The sequence below is a fragment of the Mauremys mutica genome, chromosome 3, assembly GCF_020497125.1.
Source record: "Mauremys mutica isolate MM-2020 ecotype Southern chromosome 3, ASM2049712v1, whole genome shotgun sequence".
NCBI classification, from domain to species: domain Eukaryota; kingdom Metazoa; phylum Chordata; order Testudines; family Geoemydidae; genus Mauremys; species Mauremys mutica.
In genome coordinates, this window is record NC_059074.1 from 49,215,900 (window position 1) to 49,240,506 (window position 24,607).

Genomic DNA, 24,607 nt, shown 5'->3' on the forward strand with positions numbered 1-24,607 from the left:
GCCAAAGAATCAAATGGACACTCACGGAGGGAGGGGTGACTGACGACTGTAGCTATCCCACAGTTCCCGCACTCTCCAAGAACCATTTGAATTCTTGGCTGAGCTCCCAAAGCCTGAAACATCAAAAACATTGTCGCAGGTGGTTCAGGGTATATGTCGTCAGCCCTCCCCCACCCCCCCCGTGGAAAGCAAAGGGAAAAAATCGTTTCTCGCCTTTTTTCAATGTCACCGTATGTCTACTGGATGCTGCTGGCAGACGTGGTGCTGCAGCACTACACAGCAGCATCCCCTTCCCCTGCCTTGCAGATGGCTGACAGTACATTAGGACTGGTATCCGTCGTCATTGTCCCGTGGGTGCTCCTGAGCAAAAATGGGAATGACTCCAGGTCATTGTCTTCTTTAAGTTTTGTCTAATGGAGATTCAGTCCTGCCTGGAATATCATGCCAGCTGGAGGCTTCTGCCTCAGGCTGCTCTCCCCAGTCAGCAGCACCGCGCAGTCACGCCTACCCCTTGCTACCAGGGCTCACAATCAGATACTTAGACCTCTAAATTTTGCTGCAAATAAAAAAATTAAGCTGCCGTTTAGAACTGTCCCCCAACATACATATCCTGGGACACTTTGTATTTTACCAGTGTCAACCAAAGGCCCACACACAAATGGAGATTCAGTCCTGCCTGTGCTTCTATCCTAGTGCTTGTCATAGATTCCCATTTTCAGCTATAGGCTGAGTAAGTGCAGAATGTTGGTTCACTCTACTTTGCTGTAAGCCAACCGCCCTCTCCTCCCACCTTTGATCTCTGCTTGCAGAGGCAATAAAGTCTGTGTTTCTTATTCATGCATTCTTTATTACTTCATCACACAAATGGGGGGATAACTGCCCTGGTAGCCCAGGAGGGCTGGGGGAGGAGGGGTTGTTGCAGGGGCACCCCCTAGAATGGCATGCAGCTCATCATTTCTGCAGGATGTCTGGGGCTCTGACCCGGAGTGGTCGTTTGCCTCTCTGGTTCTTTAGTAGGCTTGCCTGATATTCTAGGCAGGACTGACTCTCCATTAGACAAAACTTAAAGAAGAGAATGGGGAGTCATTCCCATTTTTGTCCGGGTGCCCCCGACCAACCTCACCGAGGCTGGCCAGGAGCACCCATGACAGCAGCAGATGGTACAGTATGGCTGGTAACCGTCTTTGCTAACTTGCAAAGGAAAGAGGATGCTGCTGTGTAACACTGCAGTATTGTGTCTGTTAGCAGCATCTAGTAGATATATGGTGACAGTGAAAAAAGGCTGAACGGGCTCCATGGTTGCCGTGCTATGGCGTCTGCCCGGGCAATCCAGGGAAAAGGGTGCGAAATGATTGTCTGCCGTTGCTTTCACGGAGGGAGGATTGACTGACGACATTTACCCAGAATCACCTGCGACACTGTTTTTGCCCCATCATGCAGTGGGATCTCAACCCAGAATTCCAATGGGCGGGGGAGACTACGGGAACGATGGGTTAGCTATGGGATAGCTACCCACAGTGCAATGCTCCAGAAGGTGACACTAGCCTCGGTACATGGACACACACTGCCGAATTAATGTGCTTAGTTGGCCACGTGCACTCGACTTCATACAATCTGTTTCCAAAAATTGGTTTCTGTTAAATCGGAATAATCCCATAGTGTAGACATACCCTATGGGGAAAAATAATAGAAGACTGTTGGCAGTTTTTCAGAGAGACATTATTTAGGGCACAAGAGGAAACTATCCCACTGCATAGGAAAGACAGGAAGTATGGTAAGAGACCACCCTGGCTTAACCAGGAGATCTTCAATGATCTAAAAATCAAAAAAGAGTCCTACAAAAAGTGGAAACTAGGTCAAATTACAAAGGATGAATATAAACAAATAACACAAGTATGTAGGGACAAAACTGCAGCCACTGGGAGCTATGGGCGGCTGTGCCTGTGGACGGTCAATGTAAACAATGTCTTTTGGCCCACCAGCGGATTACCCTGATAGGCCGCAGGTTGCCCACCATTGGTTTACAGGCTCATCTGCTGCACCAAGTTAATCTATGTGAGCGCACAGGCTCTGTGAAACTCAGGGGGAAAGTCATTGTACATTGGAAACCACCTACCTGAGAAGTACTTAATATATTTGCATCCACTTATGCCAGTGGTGAATTTTACCCCTTATTTGACAAGCTTAGATACCATAGGGATGAGTGCAATATATGAACTAAATAGAATCTGTGTGTCTTCCTGTTGACTGCAGTAGGCTCTACATCAGTATTGTAACTGAATATAAAATAAACTGGAAACTCTGATATCACTCAGTCTGTAAGGCTGCACTAATTTTTAATAGTTCATGTAAATATAAATCAAATTTGTGGCTAGTTTTGATCTCTCTCTAACATACTTCATGGGCCTTATTCCTCTCTTGAGATGTTTACCTCTATCAGCAGCAATATAATATTTTAGGCCTACCAATGAGGTTAATCTCTAACTTCAAAATATATATTAAGATTAAAAAAACCAATAGGGAACAGAGATTGAGTTTCCATCATAACCATTTAACTTTAAGAACGAGAGGAAAAACTATTTATCTTATTACTTACCTTATTAATCCTAAGTGTCAGATATTTTTATGAAGATTTATCACAAGGCTTCATTTTCAAAATCTTTAAAAACTGGACTCCTTTTAAGAGTTACACCTCTACCCCGATATAACGCGACCCGATATATCCAAATTTGTGTTATAACATGGTAAAGCAGCGCTCTGGGGGCAGGACAGTCCACTCTAGTGGATCAAAGCAAGTTTGATATAATGTGGTTTCACCTATAACGTGGTAAGATTTTTTTTTGGCTCCCGAGGACAGCGTTATTGGGGTAGAGGTGTATTAAATTTTATAAAGTCTTTAAGCATCTTAATTTTGAAGTAAAACATTACTTTATATGCTCCTTGGGGCGAGGCTTTTTTTTTTTTTTTAATTCTCTGTATGTTAGTGGTTCTCAGACATTTTGATACTATGAACCACCTGTTATGACAGATCTCTTGTGGGCTGTCTCCCTTCCTAACCTCCTAATTCTGCACCTCCACTTTCCATATATTTCTTCTCATGCATGAAAAAGTAATTGGCCAAGAGAAGTAAGGCCCTACTCCAGTTGATGGCATTTCTGTCTCCGTGTGTATCTCTGGATGTACCATGATAACTTTTAAACATTGCTCAATCTAATTAGCTTGACAAAGAAGAAGTTAAGGGGTGCCTTGATCAGTCTGTAAATACATACTTGGGGAACAACTATTTCATAACAGGCTCTTCAATCTAGCAGAGACAGGTATAATGTGATTCAATGGCTGGAAGTTGAAACTAGATAAATTCAGACTGGAAATAAAGTACAAATTTTTAACTGAGAGTAATTAACCATTAGAACAGGGGTTCCCAATGCGGCTTGTTCAGGGTAAGCTCCTGGTGGGCTGCGAGACACTTTGTTTACCTGAATGTCAGCAGGTACGGCTGCTCGCAACTCGCTCGCGGCCTGCCAGAGGCTTAACCTGAACAAGCCGTGAACCAAGTTTGGGAATCCCTGCACTAGAACAATTCGTCAAGGATTGTGGTGGATTATCCAGCACTAGCAATTTTTAAATCAAGATTGGCTATTTTTCTAAAAAGCTATGCTCTAGGAATTGTTTTGGGGAAGTTATATGGCCTGTGTAATACAGGAGTCAGACTAGATGATCACAGTGGTTCCTTCTGGCCTTGGAATCTATGAACTTATGAATTATTGCTGACTCTCCCCTTGTTGACTAGAGTCCTGACTGCTCTGATCCAGGTAATTTTTTTGCTTTTTGCTTATATCCTCCTGTCTTTTAGTCACCAAAATGGAGTGTTGTCAGCATATTTTATTATGATTTAATTTACACTGAACAGATACTCAAGGAAGCACTGCTTGAAGATAGGTGCATATGCAGCTGAAACTTTTGAAGATGGCATGACTATTTCACCTAAATGGTGAATGATCCAGGATATTGTCAGAAACAGCTTTGTAAACTGTCTGTGAACCACCTGTTCCAGGACCCCCTCGTTCAGACTCAGTACTGTTCCATACACTTTAATGAAGTAGTAGGTCAAGTGTGGTATGAGGAGAGGTATGTTGGACAAACATCATATATTTGAGTAAAAAACTTTGCCTGAGACACCGAATATGGAACTGTTTGTCTACTTATCACTTTCATTTTGTAATATTTCTGCTGCCAGGTTGGCTGTTTAACATTGTGTGTTCTTGGTTGTGCCCAGGATGGATAAAAATCAATGATATAAAAAAATATCTAATTTTTTTATTTAAATTGGATTTTTTGATAAAATGCTTTTTGAGGGGAAAAAACCTATCTAGAGATAGTTTTAATTAAGATACATTATAGCTCAAAGATTTCTCATCATGGAAAAGAGATTCCATCATGGAATAGGGATTAATTCTATAGTATGAGGCAATATATTCATGTAATGTTTAAGAAAAGTTTTGTAAATGAGTTCCAACAGTTCATGGATTAGGGACCCAATCTTATGGGGTTCCAGGGTCTTCTATATCGATTATTTAGGTTAATCTTTCTATCTACCCAATGGGACTCAGTGCTCAGTCTAGAAGATACCATCAGAGATGCTTAGTTTTGCAGTTTTCAAACTGTGGATTTGTGTCTCTGGAGATAACATGCTTGTTAACAGCAAAAATGTTTTAAAATAAATAATACATAGAGGTGACAAATAAAAGACCTCAACCCTATTGTCCCTTTGCAAATTTGTGTACACAGAGTCAATCCCTTACCTCTCTAAAAGTGCAAAGTTTCAAAAACTTTAATGAGTAGAAGATTGTTGGGGGCAGAATAGATCTGGACAAGAAGAAGAAGTCTGGAGATAAATGTGAGAAGGGAAGGACAGGCAGTAGAAACAAAAGTGAAACTGTTTGAGCAGCATATTCCAGAAGTCTTGAAGTCTTTCTGAGTGTAGCCTTCATTGATTTGAGATCTACCATACCATTCTCTCACTAGAAGGGAAAACGTATAATGGCAGCAGGCCATAAAAGAGACCCAGTTTGGGGATATTGTAATGAAGTTCCTCTACCTATGGGTAAGACAGGCATGCATGCAAAATGTAAATAGTGCAACAAAGAAATGCAAGGCTTGGTCGCCCAAATGAAACAACATCATGAGAAGTGTTCCTTCTCAGGAGGAAGCTGCGTTGAAGATGATGAAAGGATCATGTCTGAACATGCAGGATCTTCAGGTTGGTAAACTTTTTTTATTTCATCCTTTCTTAAGGACTGCCTGTCTTCCTTCTGGACTATTCTTGAATTCTCATATTTGAGCAAAAAATATAGTTGTTACTCTATGGTACTAGCATTTTGGATTTAGTTGTGATAAAAAATAAACAGCTGAAATAGGCAGATCTTCCTTTTACAATTTCACCTTTAAAGTGGTACTGAGTGTCAAGGAATGCAATGCGTAATGAGCAGTATGGTAATAATAATTAAATAACTGCATTGATTTATTTTGTTTAGGAGAATCCATCGTCAACATGCAGAATTCTGAAGACTATCCACCTTCAAGATCACCATCATTTTCTATAGTTTCAGAGTTATCTGCCAGTGATAATGTTTGTCACCTCATGTATGTCATATAACCACAGTATATCACCTGTAGCAAAAAGAAGAGAAAAAATCTTCATCCAGAAACAACCACAGATAAGTGAGATAAGAACCAGCAGATTACAAAAAAAAGTTAATTGGTGAAAAAATTGCCCGGTTTGTTTATGCAACAAACTCTTCTTTCCGTATGATTGAGAAGCCACACTTCATTAACATGGTTCAGTCATTAAGACCAGGATACAGTCCACCCAACAGAACAGATGCCACAGGCAAATTGCTGGATAAAGTGTATGAAAGAGAAACTGAGCAGTGTGCAAAAGGTCTAGAGGGTAAAATTGTTAACCTGAGTCTTGATGGGTGGAACAATGTCCACAATGATCCTGTTGTATGTGCTTGTGACAACAGAAAAAGGGAATGGCTTCCTTAGAGAAACAATTGATACATCAGGAAATGCACACACAGCAGAATACTTACAAGAAGTAGCAGTAAAAGCTATAACAAACTGAAAAAAAATTCAAATGTTTAGTATGCAGCTTGGTCACAGACAATGCTGCAAGTGTATCCAAGATGAGAAAAAATTATTTGGAAGAGAGTCACAAGCTAATAACATACGGTTGCAGTGCTCATTTGATGCACCTCCTAGCCAAGACTTCAGTGTTCCAGAAATATAGGCTAATGTTGTTAAAATTGCAAAATATTTCCATAACAACCACTTTGCAGCAGATGCTCTGAAAAAAGTGGGAGGAACCAAGCTAACTGTCCCACAAGACGTGTGATGGAACTCAGTAGTGGACTGTTTTGAGCACTATATCAAGAACTGGCCTAATCTGATGACAGTTTGTGAACAAAATTGAGAAAAAATAGATGGCACTGTCACAGCCAGAGTTCTCAACATTGGGTTAAGAGAAATGTTGAACACATGCTGAGTACTCTGAAGCCTATTTCTGTAGCCTTGACAAAATGTAAGGAAATAGCTGTTTCATTGCTGACCCTGTTGAAATTTGGAAGGAACTGAGTGAGATCTTAAAAAGAGAAATATGCAATGACAGAGTTAAATTACAAGCATTTAAAAAAATGAATGGGACAAGTGCTATCTCCAGCTCACTTTCATTCAAATATTCTCAGTACTCGGTGCCAGGGTCAAACCTTAACTGCTGAAGAAGAGGAGTTGTCTATGACATGGACATCCAGCAATCATCCCTCCATAATGTCAACTATAATAAACTTCAGAACTAAGGGTGAACCATTCAAGAAATATGTTTGCTGATGTTTTAAAGAAAGTCACACCAGTGAACTGGTGGAAGTCACTTAAGCACTTGGATTCAGAGACTGTTGAAGTGGTGATCTCACTTTTAACAGCAGTTGCTTTTTCTGCCAGTGTAGAAAGAATATCTTCTTTCTTTGGACTAATTCATTCCAAATTGAGAAGTCATTTGGGACCTGAAAAAGCAGGAAAGCTTGTTTTTGTTTTCAGATTATGAACAAACAGGAAAATGAAGGTGAAGACGACTGAGTTAGCTGCAGAAGCCAATATTTAAGTTTCTCATGTTGACGTGGATTAGTTGATATTTTTTTCAAAACAAATTTCATTAACTATTTTAGTTAAAAACAATTTTAACAAAAACAAACCTTGAATACATAACATTTAAATTGTTTTATTTAACTAAAACAACATCTGTCTGGTGGTGATCTCCTCCTAATACAGCACGGCAAGAAAATCCTCCAAATATTAAGGATTAACCCAGGGATCAGAAGCCTTTGGCACACAGCCCGCCAGGGTTAGCACCCTGGCGGGCCAGGCCAGTTTGTTTACCTGCAGCGTCTGCAGGTTTGGCTGATTGCGGCTCCCACTGGCCACGGTTTGCTGCTCCACGTCAATGGGGGCTGCGGGAAGCAGAGCGGGCTGAGGGATGTGGTAAACAAACCAGCCTGGCCCACCAGGGGCTGCATGCCAAAGGCTGCTGATCCCTGGATTAACCTGTTGAATTGGAGATAGTTCACCTCCCAATGACTTCTTAAATATCTGCTTCATTTACCTTTTGGTAAATGAAATAACCAGTCATTCATTTTCTAATATAGCTGTAACACTAATCTGAAAAGTTTTCAAAATAAATCACTTAAAAAATGTATAGTGTTTATCTTCTAAAAATGAAACCTACATCTATCTCTGAGTTGTGAAGAATATGTATTAAGGTTATAACCTCCAAGAATGCACTTTTATGCAGAAATCCAAGATTAAATTGAGTTTTTCTGACTAATGATTTAAATCAAATCCACCCTGGTTGTGCCTAAACTACCTCCCACATCCTAGCTTTCAAAATACTATGAATATTGTAATTAGTCTGCTGTCTCATTAATGGATACTGTCCCTCCAACCTGTGGTGAGCAGGAGGGAAAGGGATCCAGTCAGTGGATGGCACTGTGTATTGCAGTTCAACATCTAGCCAGTAGAAGTCTCTCCAATCCCTGGAGTACTTGCGGGGGTGGGTGCGGGGGGGGGGGGGGGGGGGGAGGGGGGAAGTAATACCCTGAGGTCAGATGAGCCAGTGGCTGTGTGGGAGCAGGAGAAGCAGGGTACTAAGCAGTCAGAGTTGGGACTGGGACTGAGACAGGAAATGTACTTTTGAGTGTTTAAAAGCACTTGTGCCTAGGTTATCTGCATCTTTACTTTCTGGCAGCTGTTGTAAAATCTTGTGTTATTCAGAATCTGGCAGTGTTTATGGCAGTGGTCCCCAAACTCTTTGCCTCATGCCCCCCTCCTACCCTGTCTGTGCTCCCCCCATGGAGCTGGGAGCAGGGCTGTGCCTCCAGGAGGAGGGGATGTGGACAGAGGTAAGGGAGCAGAGGCTGGGGCCACAGCTTGAAGTAGAAGCAGACCCTTAGCCAGAGGCCAAGGCCTGCAGCAGCAGCTGGGCATGGAGCCCCAAGCGCAGGGCCAGTAGCCAGGACCCCAGGCATGGGGCTAGCAGCTGTGGTTGGGGCCAGAAGCAGAGCTGGGTGGCACTCCCTGCCCTCTGTGTGGGCTGGTCTGCTGCGTTCCACTGTTTGACTGTGCATGTCCTATGTGGAAAAAGTACTTCCTTTTGTTTGTTTTAAACGTGCTGCCTGTTTATTAATTTCATAGGGTGACTACTGGCTCTTGTGTTATGTGAAGACATAAATAACACATTCTCATTCATTTTCTCCAAACCAGTCCTGATTTTCTAGACCTCTATCATATACCCCCTACTTGTCATCTCTTTTCCAAATTGAACAGTTCCAGTCTTTTTAATCTCTGTTCATATAGAAGCTGTTCCATACCCCTAATAATTTTTGTTGTCCTTCTCTGTACCTTTTCCAATTCTAAAATCTCTGTTTAAAGATGGGCAACCAGAACTGCATGCAGTATTCCAGAGGTGGGCATACAATGGATTTGTACAGTGGCATTATGATATTTTCTTATTATCTATCTCTTTCTTAATGGTTCCTAACATTGTTAGCTTTTTTGACAATCCTGACTGCAGGAGCTTCAGTAAACCCACCCAGACAGGTTGCTCAGCAGGGGAGGGTGCCTAGGGGATGGAGCAGCCCCGTTTGGGCAGGGCCTAGTGTGGGATGTGTGTGAAGAGGGTGCTAAGCCCCTGCCCAGGGGGCTGGGTGGGGGGCTGCTGTGGAGCTTGCAGATTCAGGGCAGCAACAGACTGGAAATCACTCCCCCACCCCCCAAAAGTTGAGCTGAGGGACAGATTGGTTTCCCTATGCCAGTGCTGTGCAGGGCTTTGTTCTTCCAGCTGGAGGGTCTTGGGCTTTCCCAAGGTGCCTGCCCAGCCAGAGGCAGTGGGGGAAGGAAGGAAGCCAGGCTGTTGATGAGCTCAGTGCTCTGACCAGGGGCTGGTTCTCTGCCCAGCACTGAGAGCAGGACCTGCCCCGAGGAAGGAGGGAATATGGAGGAGCAGGAGAACTGGGGGAGGGGGGAGAAGTGGCAAAGCAGGGAGACAACCAGGAGAGGGGAAGCACATAAAGGGCTGAGGGGTGGGCAGCAGAGATGACAAGTAAACAGCCAGCGGCTGCCCACACTCATCAACCACCCCAGCGTGCAGCCAGTGCTGGCTGGAAACGGGAGAGGTGGTGCAGCCTTGCTGGCTGAGAGCTGGCTTGCAGCGGGGGCTGTGCTGACGGACCAGCAGGGGTAGCAGCTGGCCCCACATGCTGCATCATCGTCCAGCCACCAGCCTTACACATCCACCCCCGGCGTCGGCCACTAGACCCCTACACGTAGCGCTGGTGGGTGGGAGGATGGCAAGCAGGAATTTGGCCAGCAGTAGGCCCCCCAGTACTGATGGGGCAGTGGGGGACAAAATATGGAACAATCTCCTGTTTTTAAGACAAAGTCAGGACACCTGCCGGAGGACTTAAATACAGTGGGGTTTTAAAAACAGGATGTCTGGTCATTCTAATTAAGCATGTGAAGCTGCCTGTGGAGTTGAGTCTCTATGGCTGGGGGAGTAGCCTGGCTGCAGCAGTTTTGGTGGCAGCCCATCACACACTTCCCCTCTTAATATCACAAAGCAGAACCTGCAGGCAGGCACAAAGGTGGCGTTACCTGGCCCCCGAGGGCAGGCTCTGGGCTCCCCATCTCCCCCAGGGCTGCTGGACCTGAACCCCCGGTTTGCTGCTACTCACTTTAGCATCAACACCCGCCAGAGGGTCTGAGCCCAGAGGTGAAAGTAAGCCGGTCCGGTGTACCAGCAAGAGCTAATACGCCATGCCAGACCACACCGGCTTCCACGGCCGGGATTAAAAGGGCTCTGGGCTCCCTGCAGCAGCAGGGACATCTGAGCCCTTTAAATCCCACCTGCAGCTCCGGCAGCAGGGCTGGGGCTGGGATTTAAAGGGCTTGGAGCTCCCTAAACCCTTTAAATCCCAGCTGGAGCTGCGGTGGGGATTTAAAGGGCTCGGAGCTTCATGGTGGCTGGAGCCCCCGGGCCCTTTAATTTGCCAGTGAGCCCTGGGGGCTCTCAGCCACCTCCGCAGCTGGGAGCCCCCGGGGTTGATTTAAAGGCCCTGGGGAGCCATAGCCGGTGCCCCAGGGCCTTTAAATCTTGAGAGGTCCCGACGCCCACAGGACTCCAGCAGTACCCGTCAACCCTGTGAGTTACTTTCACCCCTGGCTGAGGAGGAGGAGGAGGAGCTGCTGCTGCCGCTGCCCCTCCCCCTCGGCCCCCAGCTGTCCCTGCCCCGGGCCTGCGGGTCCCGCTCGGCTACTCCTGGGCTGTAACGGCCACGGCAGGGGCCGCGCACCGCAGAAAGCGGCATTAATGGGACCCAACCCCAACCCCCCCCGCCCCCGCGTCCCGTCTCGCTCACCCAATCACGCGGTTGGGGGGCGGAGTCAGGAGTCACGCGGGAGCCGCTGGCGGGCGGGGTTAGAGGCAGAGGCAGGCGGCCGAGTTGGAGCCCCGTTGGCGGAAGTGAGGCAGGCGGCGCGGGGCGGGGCGTGCTGCGCGCGGGAAGCCGGCAGGGTCCGTGTGGAGGCCGGGCGGCCGGGTGAGGTTTGCGGGTGTCCCGGTTCCCGGCTCCGGGATGGGCGGCAATGTCGGGCGCTGCCGTCGCGTGCGCGGCTGTCAAGGCGCCATGACCCAGCGCCGGCTGCCTCCGCTCCCCGGCAATGCCTGAGTGCAGCCCGGCCGGTGTCACGTCCAGTCCCGTCCCGTTAGTGGGAGGGGTGCGGGCGCCCACCCTCCCCTCCCGGGGGTGGGGTGGGGTCTCCCAGTCTCATCGGGGGTGGTGATGCGAAAGCCCCAGCAACTGGCGGGAGGGTCCCAGCGCGTCTGTCTGAACCTGCTCACTCCAGGTTTGGAAGGGACTAGGTTTCAAGTTGGTGCTGCTCTTTTTGACTTGGCCCAACGGGCAGTCTAGTCTGTTCCGCTGCCTGTAAACTAGGGATGGATCCGGTGAGGTTGTGATGTCATGTCGCCCTCTTTGTTGGGCAAAATTTGGTTATTGCTGATGATACAGTGACTAACCAATATTTTTGTTCAACTTTTTTTTTTCTAGTTTCACTTAAAGAAAATGGAGTTTTCTAGAGAAAAAAGGTTGAAGGCAAGACTTGCTGGTGATAGACGAGGAGATCTGTATCCTCACAGCCTGCAGTTCTACCTGCAGCCTCCCACTGAAAATATTTCTCTGGCGGAGTTTGAAAATTTTGCCATTGATAGGCTTAAATGTGAGTAACACTATAAATCTATAACCATTTTTTTGCACTTTGGATAAATGCTATTTTAGGTGATCCATAGTCAATGAGTGATACAATGTTAAGTGTTAAGGTGGATGGAGGCTTATTTTGATGTCTGTTACAAGAGCTAGAAGACTCCCATGTAATGCAACTGTTTTAGCATCAGAATGACATGTTTATATATAGAGTGTCATCTCTTCTTCCTATGTTTTTTGTCTTCACTTGTACTTCTAGTTTTCTTTTCAAGCATATATTTCTATACTAATAATTTGTAATTTCTAATTGACAAATACAGTTCCTTTTGCCAAAAAAAAGTACAACAAAATTTATTTTGGCAGCCTATTTGTGTGTTTTTAAATGCCCCCCAAATTTTGCTTTTTAATTTCATCAATGCTAATTGAGTTTTAAGTACTACAAAACACTATATGTGGAAAAAACACCTAATGAATTCTGAATAGTTGTTAAAATTGAACATGTTTGACTCACTTATTGTACAAATGTTCATAAACATTTGTACAAAACAGGTAAAATGCTCTCTTGTTCATGGATGATTTGGCTTGTTTTCATAAAAGAGAAGACAAGACACATAGTTTAAAGGATAGGATAGGATAAAACATGAATATAGAAAGAATCAGAGGGGAAGGTCCTAGGGAAACAATGATGGTAGTATATTGTATCACAATATCATAGAATTTTCATAGCTTTTAAAATAAAGAAAGCAAATAAAGTGATAAATAGCTCTTAACAGTGTGATATGGTAACAATTTATCACTCTTGCACTGTCACTTTAATTTTAAAATTTTCACTTATCTGTGCTCATCTGTGGCATTTCAACCATATTTAGACTGAAAGCTCTTTGGAGTTAGGGGCTGTCTATTTGTCCAGAACAATGGGGACCTGATCTTAACTGACTGTCTCTGGGCGCTATTGTAACCTTGCTTCTGTTACTACCATCTGTACAAATACCTAACTGTGTGAACAGGTCTTTTTGTGGATGAACAAGAAGAACATTTGCTCTTCTGTCTGCTTGTTTAAAAATTGTGTTGTCTATTGAGAACAGAAACAGTACAATGGATGCTATGTGACCAATCGTACACCTCAAAAGAGTTGAAGTGATCACTTTAAACCTCCCATATTGTGACATTTGTTCATAGCCTTTTGAATACTTGCAGTAGCAAAAACATTGGAAGAAATCAGAATTAGTTCATGATTGATTTGCAAAGAGAAAATAGTACTAATTAATTGGAAAACTAATTAGTACTTAATTTGACCACTGCAGTTAATAATATACTATGGAAGTTAGGAATCATTCCATTGATGACAATAGGCTTTGAATCAGACCCGAAAATACTTAACTGTAGCTCTGTATTAGCTTATTCCTTTTAATTTCTTCTAATCAATTCAGGCCAAAGGCTGTAATCCTGAAGGCAAATTTCTTGTTGATTCAAAGCTTGCGAGGATGTGGGAGAAGCAAATCTGAAACACGTTTGGTCTTTTTCAGTCTTTAAAAAAGAAAATTGCTTAGAATATATTTTTTCTTATTAGCATAGATGATAGAACTAACATATTTTACATTTTAATAGATCAGGGGTCAGCAACCTTCGGCACGCGGCCCATCAGGGTAATCTGCTGGCGGGCCGCGAGACATTTTGTTTATGTTGACTGTCCACAGGCATGACCCCCCAGCAGCTTCCAGTGGCTGCGGTTCATTGTTCCCGGCCACTGGGAGCTGCAGGCCGCAGGGCTGCCACTTCCCACAGCTCCCAGTGGCTGTGGTTCGCCATTCCCAGCCACTGGGAGCTGCGGGGGCTGTGCCCGTGCACGGTCAACGTAAACAAAGTGTCTCACGGCCCGCCAGCGGATTACCCTGTTAGGCCGTGTGCTGAAGGTTGCCGACCCTTGTAATAGATGTATCTTTTTATACTACAAGTCTTGCACATGCTGATTTCATTTGTCTCCTCTAATTACTTTAGTGCTCAAAGTAGTTGAGAACCTTGGTGTGAGCTATGTGAAAGGTAGTGATGAGTACAAAAGCAGGCTGGAGCGTGAGATTCGAAAGCTTAAATTTCCATTCAAAGTAAGTATATAATTGAAAAAGGAAAAGCATAACCTTTTTACTATAGATTTTATTTTCCATTTGCTGTCAAAAATAGGGATACACTTGTTGAATACTGCACTCAAATCATAAATTCTATAATTTGAACGATTTATATCACTGAATTTTTTTCTTTGTGCCTATCAGCTACTTTTTTTCTTTTTAATTTTCTATTAACATTTGTAATTTCTCTTCTGACCTAATTGGGTCAAAATCTGGAAATTTTGCACATTCAAAACGCCTATGAAAGTAGGCTGAAAGCTGTTTGAGTGAGGTCTGCAGGATGCTCAGTAAGGTTTGGAGTGCTTAATGCATGCTCTGTTTTTAAAATCACCTGGGATGGTAGCAGAAGCATGTAGAGGCATACGAATGTTTAGCATATCTGGCACATAAATACCTTGCAGTGCCGGCTACAAAAGTGGCATGCAAAAGCCTGTTCTTGCTTTCAGGTGACACTGTAAATAAGAAGTGGGCAGCATTATCTCCCATAAATGTAAACAAACTTGTTTGTCTTAGCGATTGGCCGAATAAGTAGTAGGACCGAGTGGACTTGTAGGCAAAGTTTTATACACTGTTTTGTTTTTTGAGTGCAGTTATGTAACAAAAAAAAATGTACATTTGTAAGTTGCACTTTCACGATAAAGAGATTGCATTATGGTACTTGTATGAGGGGAATTAATAAAGACTATTTATTTCTGTTTTATCACTTTTAAAGTGCAAATGTTTGTAATAAAAATATGAGCACTGTGCACTTTGTATTCTGTGTTGTAAATGAAATCAAATATGTTTGAAAATATAGAAAACATCCAAAAATATAAAATAAATTTTAATTGATATTCTATTGTTTAACAGTGCGATTAAATCTGCTATTAATCACAATTACATTTTTTAATTGTGATTAATTTTTTTGAGTTAATTGCATGAGTTAACTGCAATTAATCGACAGCCCTAACATTTTCTTATCAGTGCAGAAAAAGCACACAATTGTTTGTGTGTGGGTACTTCCAAATAATTAACTTTGGTTTGTTTTGAAGGAAACTCTCCCAAATTATAATCATTTTAATTCAGAGCAAGTAGTTGGATGAAAAGTTTCCCTGTACTCTGAAGTGTATTCTTAGTTGCCATATTCAGTTAACAGTAGGATTTTGTCTATTTGTCTTTTGATAACTCTTGCAGCACTTATTGAGTTTGTCAGAACTGTAGAAAGAATTTAATCTACTTTACATGTTTTACAGTCATATGACCGAAAGGTTGTGGGTCTTGATATTTAATTTTGGATTTATTTCTCAACTTCAGTTTTCTTTTACTGCCATAATTCAGTACGTATTTTCTCTTATGAAAACTGTAGGCTTTGGTTGAGGATGATTATGATGCAAGGAGGAAAGACCATATCTCTCATTTCATACTGCGCCTTGCTTACTGCCAGTCGTAAGTATTTTTTAAGCAAATATATATTCTTTTTATTATTTCAAGTATATGGTTAAACCTTTGGCACCTAAAAGCTGGTAACGTGGTACTAAATATGGAGACAACTTTTCTTTGTTTCAGGTATAAGCCTTTTCCCAATTTAGAAGCTTAGTCAGGAAGAGAATTCATATATGGTGAAACATGACACAATAAAAAAACTGGAATATATTTTTATACTTAAAATTAGGTATGAATACATTTATTTTGATATTTAAATAATGCACTCCCCACATAGTCATTGGACAGTAATACACATAGTTTTTTATTTTTTATTTTCAAAGGCACTCAGCATTGATTTAACTTAGTTCCCATTGACATAAATAGGAATAGATTTAGCTTGGCACTGAGCACTTTTGACCTCTGACCCTCAGTAATTGACAAGTCGGTCTAAAAAGATTACCACTGTAGATCACTGCCTTATACATGGCCCCAGTCATCTCTTTAAGCATAGCGTGGAATTTTAAAAAGGTGCCTAAGTGGGATAGGGGCCCAACTTCCATTGAATTTCAGTTGGAGTTGGTTGCTGAACTCTTTTAAGCAGCTTTGAAAATCTCACAATAAGTACATGCATGGGTTTAATACTGCGATCAAAAGGTAGAAAGTTTGCCTTTCTACATGTATGTCTGTGGACAATCAGGAAAAAGTATCCCAGGTGTTGCAGTGGACATGTGAAAAGCAGTCTTCCAGGTAGCCAGATCCCAAAACATGCAAGTTTTTACAAATCAGTATGATTTATTGAATTGTACCCAGAAGGTAATAGGCAACAACAGAATTGCAAAGACTGCATTTGCAACATGTTCCTTAAGGTCAACGCCAATAAATCAGCTATGTTCCACACATCCTATACCTTTGAAGTTTTCTCCATAATCACCCCAAGTAGAAGCGCTGCAGTAATTGAATCTCATGCTCTCAAAGGTATGAGTAACTCCTGTGAGGTCCAGTGGCAGTGGTTGCAGTTGTGTAGCCAAACAGATACGGAGGGGTAGGAGAGAGGAGCTTCTGGTTATAAATGGTCAGCTCCTGAGAGCAGTCAGTGATGCAGAGGGACTCCCAGAAAAAACATCTCTTTGACAGGAGGCTATGAAACTACCCAGTAATATACATACAGCCTGGCCTGACATCTTAGATTCCTTCACTTGACTACCAGATTTACTTCTGTCTTACCTTAAGTTTCAACCATGCCTGTATCCTGATCTCTACATTCAAAGCAGAGACTACACTATTTGGGTGTAACTAAGGGCACATCTGCATGGTGTGGCAATGTGCACCAGTGGGATGTGAATTCTAATGTGCACCAATGTATTGTATTCTAACTGGCCCGTGTAGATCCTATTTTAGTGCACGCCAGCAGGGTCTACACGGGTCAGTTGCATTAATTCTAATGTGCACTCCCCCTGGTGTGCGTACCACACTATGTAAACAAGCCCTTAAAAGCAAAATCTGAATGACACTGTAGCCCAAACTTCATTGCTTTTCCCACTGGCATCACTACATAATGACCAGAAGGGGTGACATAATAGCAGCTTGCACAAGAGACTTTTAGGGCAGATGAGTAATTGTCAGCATTGCCGTTTGGGATCCCTGAGAGTCAAAAATAGTGCCAACCAAATGCAATCCTGTCTTCAGTCATGGTCTGCAGGTCTCATAGTTTCTTAAAATCAGCAAATAAGTAATTTTTAGTGGTCCCTGTGAATTGATACTCAGTCTCCAGTTAATTAAATGTTACTTGTACTTTAAAAATGCATAGATTGCAGGAGATTTTCATTAGTGTAGTATCAATTGTTTTAATGTGTGTAGACATGTTATACATATACACTTCCTTGTTTCATAAACTCCATTAGTGATTCCAACCAGCAACGTACATAATATAATTCTTAAAACAAAGTTCTGACTATCTACTTAAGATGGCAACATATTTTTTCTTAAGGGACACTGTTAACTTGTAAACCAGACTCAACAGTTCATAAACTGGATGTTTTTTTCCTAAAAGATATATTCAAAAAGTTATTTGGGGGAAGTTCTGTGGCTTGTGTTCTACCAGAGATCAGACTAGATGATCACAATGGCCTCTTCTGGTCTTGGAATCTATGAATGTGAGGAGAACCTCCTTTAGTTACAATTTAGATTTAGGATTATTAAATTAAAAAGCTAATGAAAATATTTATATTGGATTTTTATGCATTTTATGCCATTTTGTGTACTGTGAATTTTATTTTTTCTTTAAGTTAGTTTCTCCCTTGCTGAAAAGCCCCTCATATTTAAAAAGGCAAAATATGTTAGAAAAAATATGTTGAGATTTTTTAAAATCTGAAACTGGATGCTTTTTGAAATAAGATGAAAGTTGATGATGCCCCTCAAATTTCCAATTTCTTCGTTTTAAAAAGAAGTTTGGCATTGTGAGATGCAGTGTTATGTAGTGGATAGAGCACTGGATTCAGGCTTCGGAGACCTGACTTCTATTCTGAGCTCAGCCACTGACCTGCTGGGTGACCTTGTGAAAGTCATTTCACCTCCCTGTCCCTCAATTTTACCTTCTGTAAAATGGAGATGAGTCTTTGTAAAATGCTTTGAGATCTATTAATGAAAAATGCTATGTAAAAGCTAGGAAATGGAATTGTTTCAGGAAAAAAACATGCATGTTGCAGTATTCTGTAACTTCATGAGGGTGACACACCTTCACACACGCTGTTCTGAGCTAAATGCTAACAGTATGGTATTGCTGTGGAAAAGTTTGTTAGGATGGAAACTGGCTATGTAAATTCTGTTTCTTCCTTTGAGAAGATATAATTAATGGTTAATAGTGAAAGAGAAAAAAGAGAGAAGGTGGGTGAGGTGATATTTTTTTATTGGACCAACTTCTGTTGTGGGGAGAGACAAGCTTTCAAATTTACACAGAGCTGTTTTTCTGTTCTCCTCCCCTCCTCCCAGAAGTTGGTCCAATAAAAGATATTACCTTACCCCCCTTGTCTCTGTAATATCCTGGGACCAACGCTGCATGCAAAAAGGAAAAATAAACATCTTAAATTTGTAATGGTTCTTGAATGGAAAGATGCTGAACTTGTACACAAGCTGTACAGGGTTGAATCATAGAATACCAGGGTTAGAAGGGACCTCAGGAGTCATCTAGTCCAACCCCCTGCTCAAAGCAGGATGAATCTGCAGACAGATTTTTTGCCCCAGATCCCTAAATGGTCCCCACAAGGATTGAACTCACAACTCTGGGTTTATCAGGCCAATTCTCAAACCACTGAGCTATCCCGAAATGCAGCCTTGTCTGAGATGAAAGTTGCCATGCACTGATAAATTAGCACTACTCAATAGATAAGAACAGGAAGTGAATAGTACAGGAAAAACTTTTTGAATTACCGTATTGTCCCGAGTATAGGCCACACTTTTTCCCCCTAATTTAAGTCTTTAAATTAGGGGTGCGGCCTATAATCAGGAACTTGAAAAAAAAACAATAAAAATACTTCAAATCCCAGCCGCGGCCGGGAATCAGAGCGCTCTGGGCTGCCCGCCACGGCGGGGAGCCCAGAGCGCTTTCAATCCCAGCCGCGGCCGGGAATCAGAGCCCTTCAAATCCCAGCCGCGGCGGGGAATCAGAGGGCTCAGGGCTGCCCGCCACGGTGGGGAGCCCAGAGCCTTTTAAATCCCAGCCGCGGTGGGGTCTCAGAGGGCTCTGGGCTGCCCGCCGCGGCGGGGAGCCCAGAGCCCTTCAAATCCCAGCCGCGGCCGGGACTCCGAGCGCTCTGGGCTGCCCGCCGCGGCGGGGAGCCCAGAGCCTTTCAAATCCCAGCTGCGGCCGGGACTCAGAGGGCTCTGGGCTGCCCGCCACGGCGGGGAGCCCAGAGCCTTTTAAATCCCAGAGCGGCAAAGCAGGGGAAAAAAACCAGTGCGGCTAGAGCAGGAGGGTGGGGGGGGCCATGAAAAACTGCGTGGCTGAAACTGCAAAGGGGGGGGAGAAACAACAACAAAAAAACTTGGTGCAGCGGGAGCAGTAAGGCGGCGGCGGGGAACAAAAACGGTGCAGCTGAAGCGGGAAAGCAGGTGTAAAAAAACAAACAAACCGGCAGCACGGCCAGAGCGGTAAAGCGGGGGGGAGAAAAGAAAAAAAACCCACGGCTGGAGCGGCAAGGGAGGGGAAGAGGGGGAAAACAGCACGGCTGGCAAAGCAGGGGAAAAAACAAAACAAAAAACCCTACAGGGCGGCCAGACCCAGGGTGCAGGGGGACTCCCTGTGCTACAGCGGGGCCGCCGGGTCTAGTGGTGGGGAGGGCGAGGGAGGCGGCCCGGGGGAGCGGGGGGAGAGAGAAAAGGGGGGCGGCCAGCACTTCAGCGGGGAGCTCACCCCACGGCCCCAATTGCCGTGCTGTCTTCTGGGAGGGCTCCGCGCTGCTCCGGTCGTCAGGGAGGGAAGGACGCGGGCTGCCCTGTGGAATTTGCTGCAGGGCGCTCCCCTCCTCCGCACCCTATAGGGCAGCCAGAGCAGCAAACAAAACCAAAAAAAAAAGCAGTCGTGCCGCCCTAGGATTGAGCGGCATGCCGCCCCTTAGAATCTGCCGCCCCACGCACCAGTTTGCTCAGCTGGTGCCTGGAGCCGTCCCTGGCTGGAGAAGCCCTCAAGTTACCAGTATGATGTCCCTGTGAGGCATCCGTAGCTCCCCATGCTGACTTTGGAGCATTATGTCCCTGTGAGGCATCCGTAGCTCCCCATGGTGACTTGGGAGCATTACGTCCCTGTGAGGTATCCATAGCTCTGCACGCTGACTTGGGAGTCGAGGGCGTTTGTTTACTTTTACCGGTATTATCTCGGGAGGATACGGTATATGGTGAGGAGGGTGTTGTGTGATGAAGAAGGGGGCTGAGGGGAGGTTGTTAATAGGGTGAGTAGTGGGCACTGTGTGAGGGAGAGGTAGGCTGAGAGAATAAGGAGGTGGCTAAGAGGGTAAGGAAGGGCCGTGTAAAGGAGAGGGGGCTAAGAGGTTGAGGGGGCTGAGAGTTGAGGATGAGGTTGTTTTTTTTTTTTGTACAGGGGCTAACTTAAAATACCAATATGGCTGATCATGTGGAGATTCGAAATTCAACCAGTCAAGGGAAAAGGCGAAGTTACGATTCAAACTTTAAGATAAGTCTTAAAATACGCTGAACAAACAAGCAATAGAGAAGCTGCCAAAAATACGAAACGTAGATGAGAAAAATGTACGTAGATGGAAGCTGATGCAGAAGAAACTAGAAAACTCGGCTTCTACGAGGAAATCGTTCAGAGGGCCTAAGAAAGGCAGGTATTGTGAAGTTGATGCAGCAGTGCTTCCCTTCATTCAAGAGCAAAGAAAAAATGGAATGCCTGTCATCCGAAAAATCATACAATTGAAGGCATTAGAAATTGCCAGTGAATTAAAAATTCCCAGGTATGAATTTAAAGCAAGCCTTGGATGGTGCCGTAGATTTATGCTCAGAAATGGCCTCTCTCTAAGACGCAGGACAACACTTGCACAAAGACTACCTGTTGACTTCAGTGAAAAGCTGCTTGCATTCCAATGGTATGTCATAGAGCTCAGGAAAAAGCACAACTATCCATTGAGCCAAATTGGAAATGCTGATGAAACTCCCGTTTTCTTTGATATGCCAAGTAATACAACCGTGGATCAAAAAGGAGCAAAATCCATTCTTCTGAGAACCACAGGCAATGAAAAATTACGTATCACAGCAATGTTAGCTGTTACAGCTGATGGTCATAAGCTGACACCTTATGTGATACTTAAAAGGAAAACTATGCCGAAGGAAAAGTCCTTCCAAGAGGCTTAATTGTCAGATGTCAGGAAAAGGGATGGATGACCAAGGAGCTGATGAATGATTGGCTATCAGTTGTTTGGAAGAGTAGGCCTGGTGCTCTTCTTGCAAAAAAAAGCAATGCTGGTATTGGATGCATTTAAAGGACGTTTAAACACCTGATGTAAAAAGTAAGATTGCATCCTTGAAATCAGATCTGGTAGTAATACCAGGGGTATGACATCCCAACTCCAAGTGCTTGATGTTGTTGTCAACAAGCCATTTAAAGACCATCTACGGTAGCAGTATTCTGAATGGCTTGTGGCTGGAGATCATGCCCTCACACCAAGCGGCAAAATTAAGAAACCATCAGTGGCTTTGCTGTGTCAGTGGATTATTTCTGCGTGGGCAATGATATCTTCAGAATCAATCATCAAAGGATTAAAAAAATGTTGCCTGTCAAATGCATTGGATGGTAGTGAAGATGATGTATTGTGGGAAGATCAGAAAGAAGTGGATCAGGAGAATGATGAAGAAAACAGTGGGAGTGATGTAGAAAGCATTGGAAGTAGTGATGAAAACCTGAGCAGATACCGGTATTGATGGAGAGACAGGCAGTGAAAGTGACTAAAATTTCTCAGAGGGATGACTTAAGAACATTTGCTAATGTTGTTGATTGTTGTTCAGGGGAGAGGGTGAGAACTGGTCTCATCAGTCTCCTTGTTGTCCATTCCTTTTCCCTTCTTTATTTACAGTATAACTACAAAATAGTTTTCAATATTTCTGAGTATATAACATATGCCGTCAAAAGCAGGACTACCAAACGTGTTAAAAGTGTTAAAAATACTGGTACATGTCTTCCTATTCATTAAATAAAATACTGTTTTACTGTTCTACTAATGTGTATATTTTCTTAAAAATAGCACCAAACTTTAAGGGTGCGGCTTATAATCAGGAGCGGCCTATACTCGGAACAATACGGTAAATGTTATCAGGCAGAGAAGCAAAGCTTGGCACAGATCAATGATTGTATAGTTGCTGTTTGTTTAGTGCTAAATTTGGAGTCCATGTTACAGAAAAAGTTTGTAAGTAGGTTGGATCACAAATTTTGTGCAGAATTAATTAGTTTAATTGTCTGCAAGGAGGATGTGTTTATAGCTAAAATACTTGTGGGGGTAGAGGGTGGTGTGTGCTTGCTTTTTCTTTAGTGGTTCAACAGTGCCACCCAGAGGCAAAAATGTGCATTTTTTATTTTTTCTTTCTCTGGTTCATTGCTAAATTATTAGGATTGAATATCACTTTTTTGTATTTGTTTCTCTGCTGGGCTTTAGTTTATGTTCATTCCAAATATGTACAACAACTTTATTTGTGAGTACTAATACCACCATCCTCCCTGTCAGGCCTGTAGGCTGCGTATCATCTTTGACTTTCTCTCTAGCTCCTTTCCTCCAGTCTGTGCCTAAATCTTGCTGATTCTTCCTGCATAATGTCAAAGATACAGTCTTCTTTCTCTATCTATACAGATAAAATTCTCACCCAAGCTCTCATCTCATCTTTTTACTAGTGCAACATGCTCTCTTCTGGCCTTGACAGATGCACTCTTGCCCCACTTGTATTAATTGAAAACACTGCAGCAACAATAATTTTTCTAGCTTGCCGTCTTGACCATGTTACCCCTCTTGTATTCCTCCACAGGCCCCCTTTCTTCATTGCATCAAATGAGAATTTACTTTCAAGGCCTTTTATAGTGTATTTCCATGCTACCTGTCGTCTTTCCTGTTCTATTAAAATGTTGACTCCTGCCTCCGTTCTGCCAATGATGCCATCCTTCATCGCCCACTAGTTAAATTTTCAAACAGGCACCTTTGTGGGTTTTTTTATGATGCTTCTCACATGTGGGAGAAGCTCTCTGTAAACATCAGCAAAGCCATCTCCACTGTGCTGCTTCAAGTTCTTCCTTAAGTTTCCTTTGCTGGGAGGAAAACAAACTCTTGGCAAGGGTTGTGCAGCTGGTGTGCTGAGACCAGTATTGTATCAGTTATTTGTGTTTCCTCAATCTGACTGTATCCATGGTTTGTCCTTTGACTTATACTTTTAAGTATAAGCTCTTTGGGAGCAGGGACCACCTTGGTTCTGTTTGTACAGTAACTAGCACACTGGGATTTTGGTCTATGATTAGGGTTCCTAGGCACTGTCTCAATACAAACACAAAATTATTTTCTTCCATGACTAGCTTCTCATATTTAACTATGAACTTTGAGCCACTGATGACACTCTAGACTTAATGTTTACAAAATTACTTCACTTGTAATTGTTTTATACGTTTAAGAAACATTTACAAGGAAGCATTATAGAACTTTGAATGGACTGAGTTCTAATGTATGGGTTCAGAACAAATGCTTCTGTTTTTTTCAAATACAATTTCTGTCAATTGGGAGGATATTCTAAAAACTTTCCTAATTTGAAAGAGACTGTTCCATTCTCACTAAGAATTAATGTAGGGATGCTGCTGAGTTGGTTAAATTATGTAGTATTCCCATACAGAAAACTTAAACTGCTTTTTTCACTCTGCTTTTTAAATTTAAAAGTTGACTCCCCATCTGCATGTTTTGTTCCTCTGTTCCCTTCCTAAACCATCATTGCTTCTTAAACTGCCTGCAACTCCCATATTTTCAGTTGCATTTTGAACAATCATTGGGCACTCTTTAACACTCGTCATGTTTGTTAGTTACTTGTTCATAGTTTTTGATTGACATGGGGTTGGTGTTGCTTTTCAAAAGTACCTTCAATGTAATTTTACAGGTGTATGCAAGGGCACTTGTAAATTATTGTCACAGATCCACAGGATCTTTGCTGTGCCTCCAGCTTTGGAACAGTTGATAGGAGGATCCCCTAGAGTAGCGATTCTCAATCTTTCCAGACTACTGTACCCCTTTAGGTGTCTGATTTGTCTTTTGTACCCCCCAGTTTCACCTCACTTAAAAACTACTTGCTTACAAAATCAGACATAAAAATACAAAAGTGTCACAGCACACTATTACTGAAAAATTGCATACTTTCTCATTTCTACCATATAATTATAAAATCAATTGGAATATAAATATTGTATTTACATTTCAGTGTATATAAAGCAATATAAATAAATTGTCTGTATGACATTTTAGTTTGCACTGACTTCGCTAGTGCTTTTTATGTAGTCTGTTGTAAAACTAGGCAAATATCTAGATGAGTTGATGTAACCCTAGAAGACCTCTGAGTACTGCTAGGGGTACATGTACCCTTGGTTGAGAACCACTGCCCTAGATATCTCACTGTTCCTCCAGGGTAAGACATGCGGCTTAACCACTTCCTTATACTGGGCCTTCAGCACCCCTCTTTCACACCGTGAACTCTGTTCGGGGAGTCCAGCTGAGACAGATTCCTGATGGAGACTTGTTCGCT

At 43.1% G+C, this 24,607-nt stretch overlaps 1 protein-coding gene and 1 long non-coding RNA gene across 2 annotated transcripts in view; one reads left to right on the forward strand and one right to left on the reverse strand.

Annotated features, from left to right (window-relative positions):
* Positions 1–11,062, reverse strand: part of LOC123365642 — a 52,923-nt gene extending 41,861 nt beyond the window's left edge. The window contains exon 1 of the long non-coding RNA XR_006577676.1: positions 10,968–11,062. This is a non-coding gene — a long non-coding RNA (uncharacterized LOC123365642). The remainder of the gene's footprint in view (positions 1–10,967) is intronic.
* Positions 11,012–24,607, forward strand: part of PRIM2 (DNA primase subunit 2) — a 271,221-nt gene continuing 257,625 nt past the window's right edge. The window contains exons 1-4 of the mRNA XM_045008402.1: positions 11,012–11,147; positions 11,658–11,826; positions 13,809–13,912; positions 15,279–15,358. Of these exons, the coding sequence (XP_044864337.1) occupies positions 11,673–11,826; positions 13,809–13,912; positions 15,279–15,358 (338 nt within the window). The 5' untranslated portion in view covers positions 11,012–11,147; positions 11,658–11,672. The remainder of the gene's footprint in view (positions 11,148–11,657; positions 11,827–13,808; positions 13,913–15,278; positions 15,359–24,607) is intronic.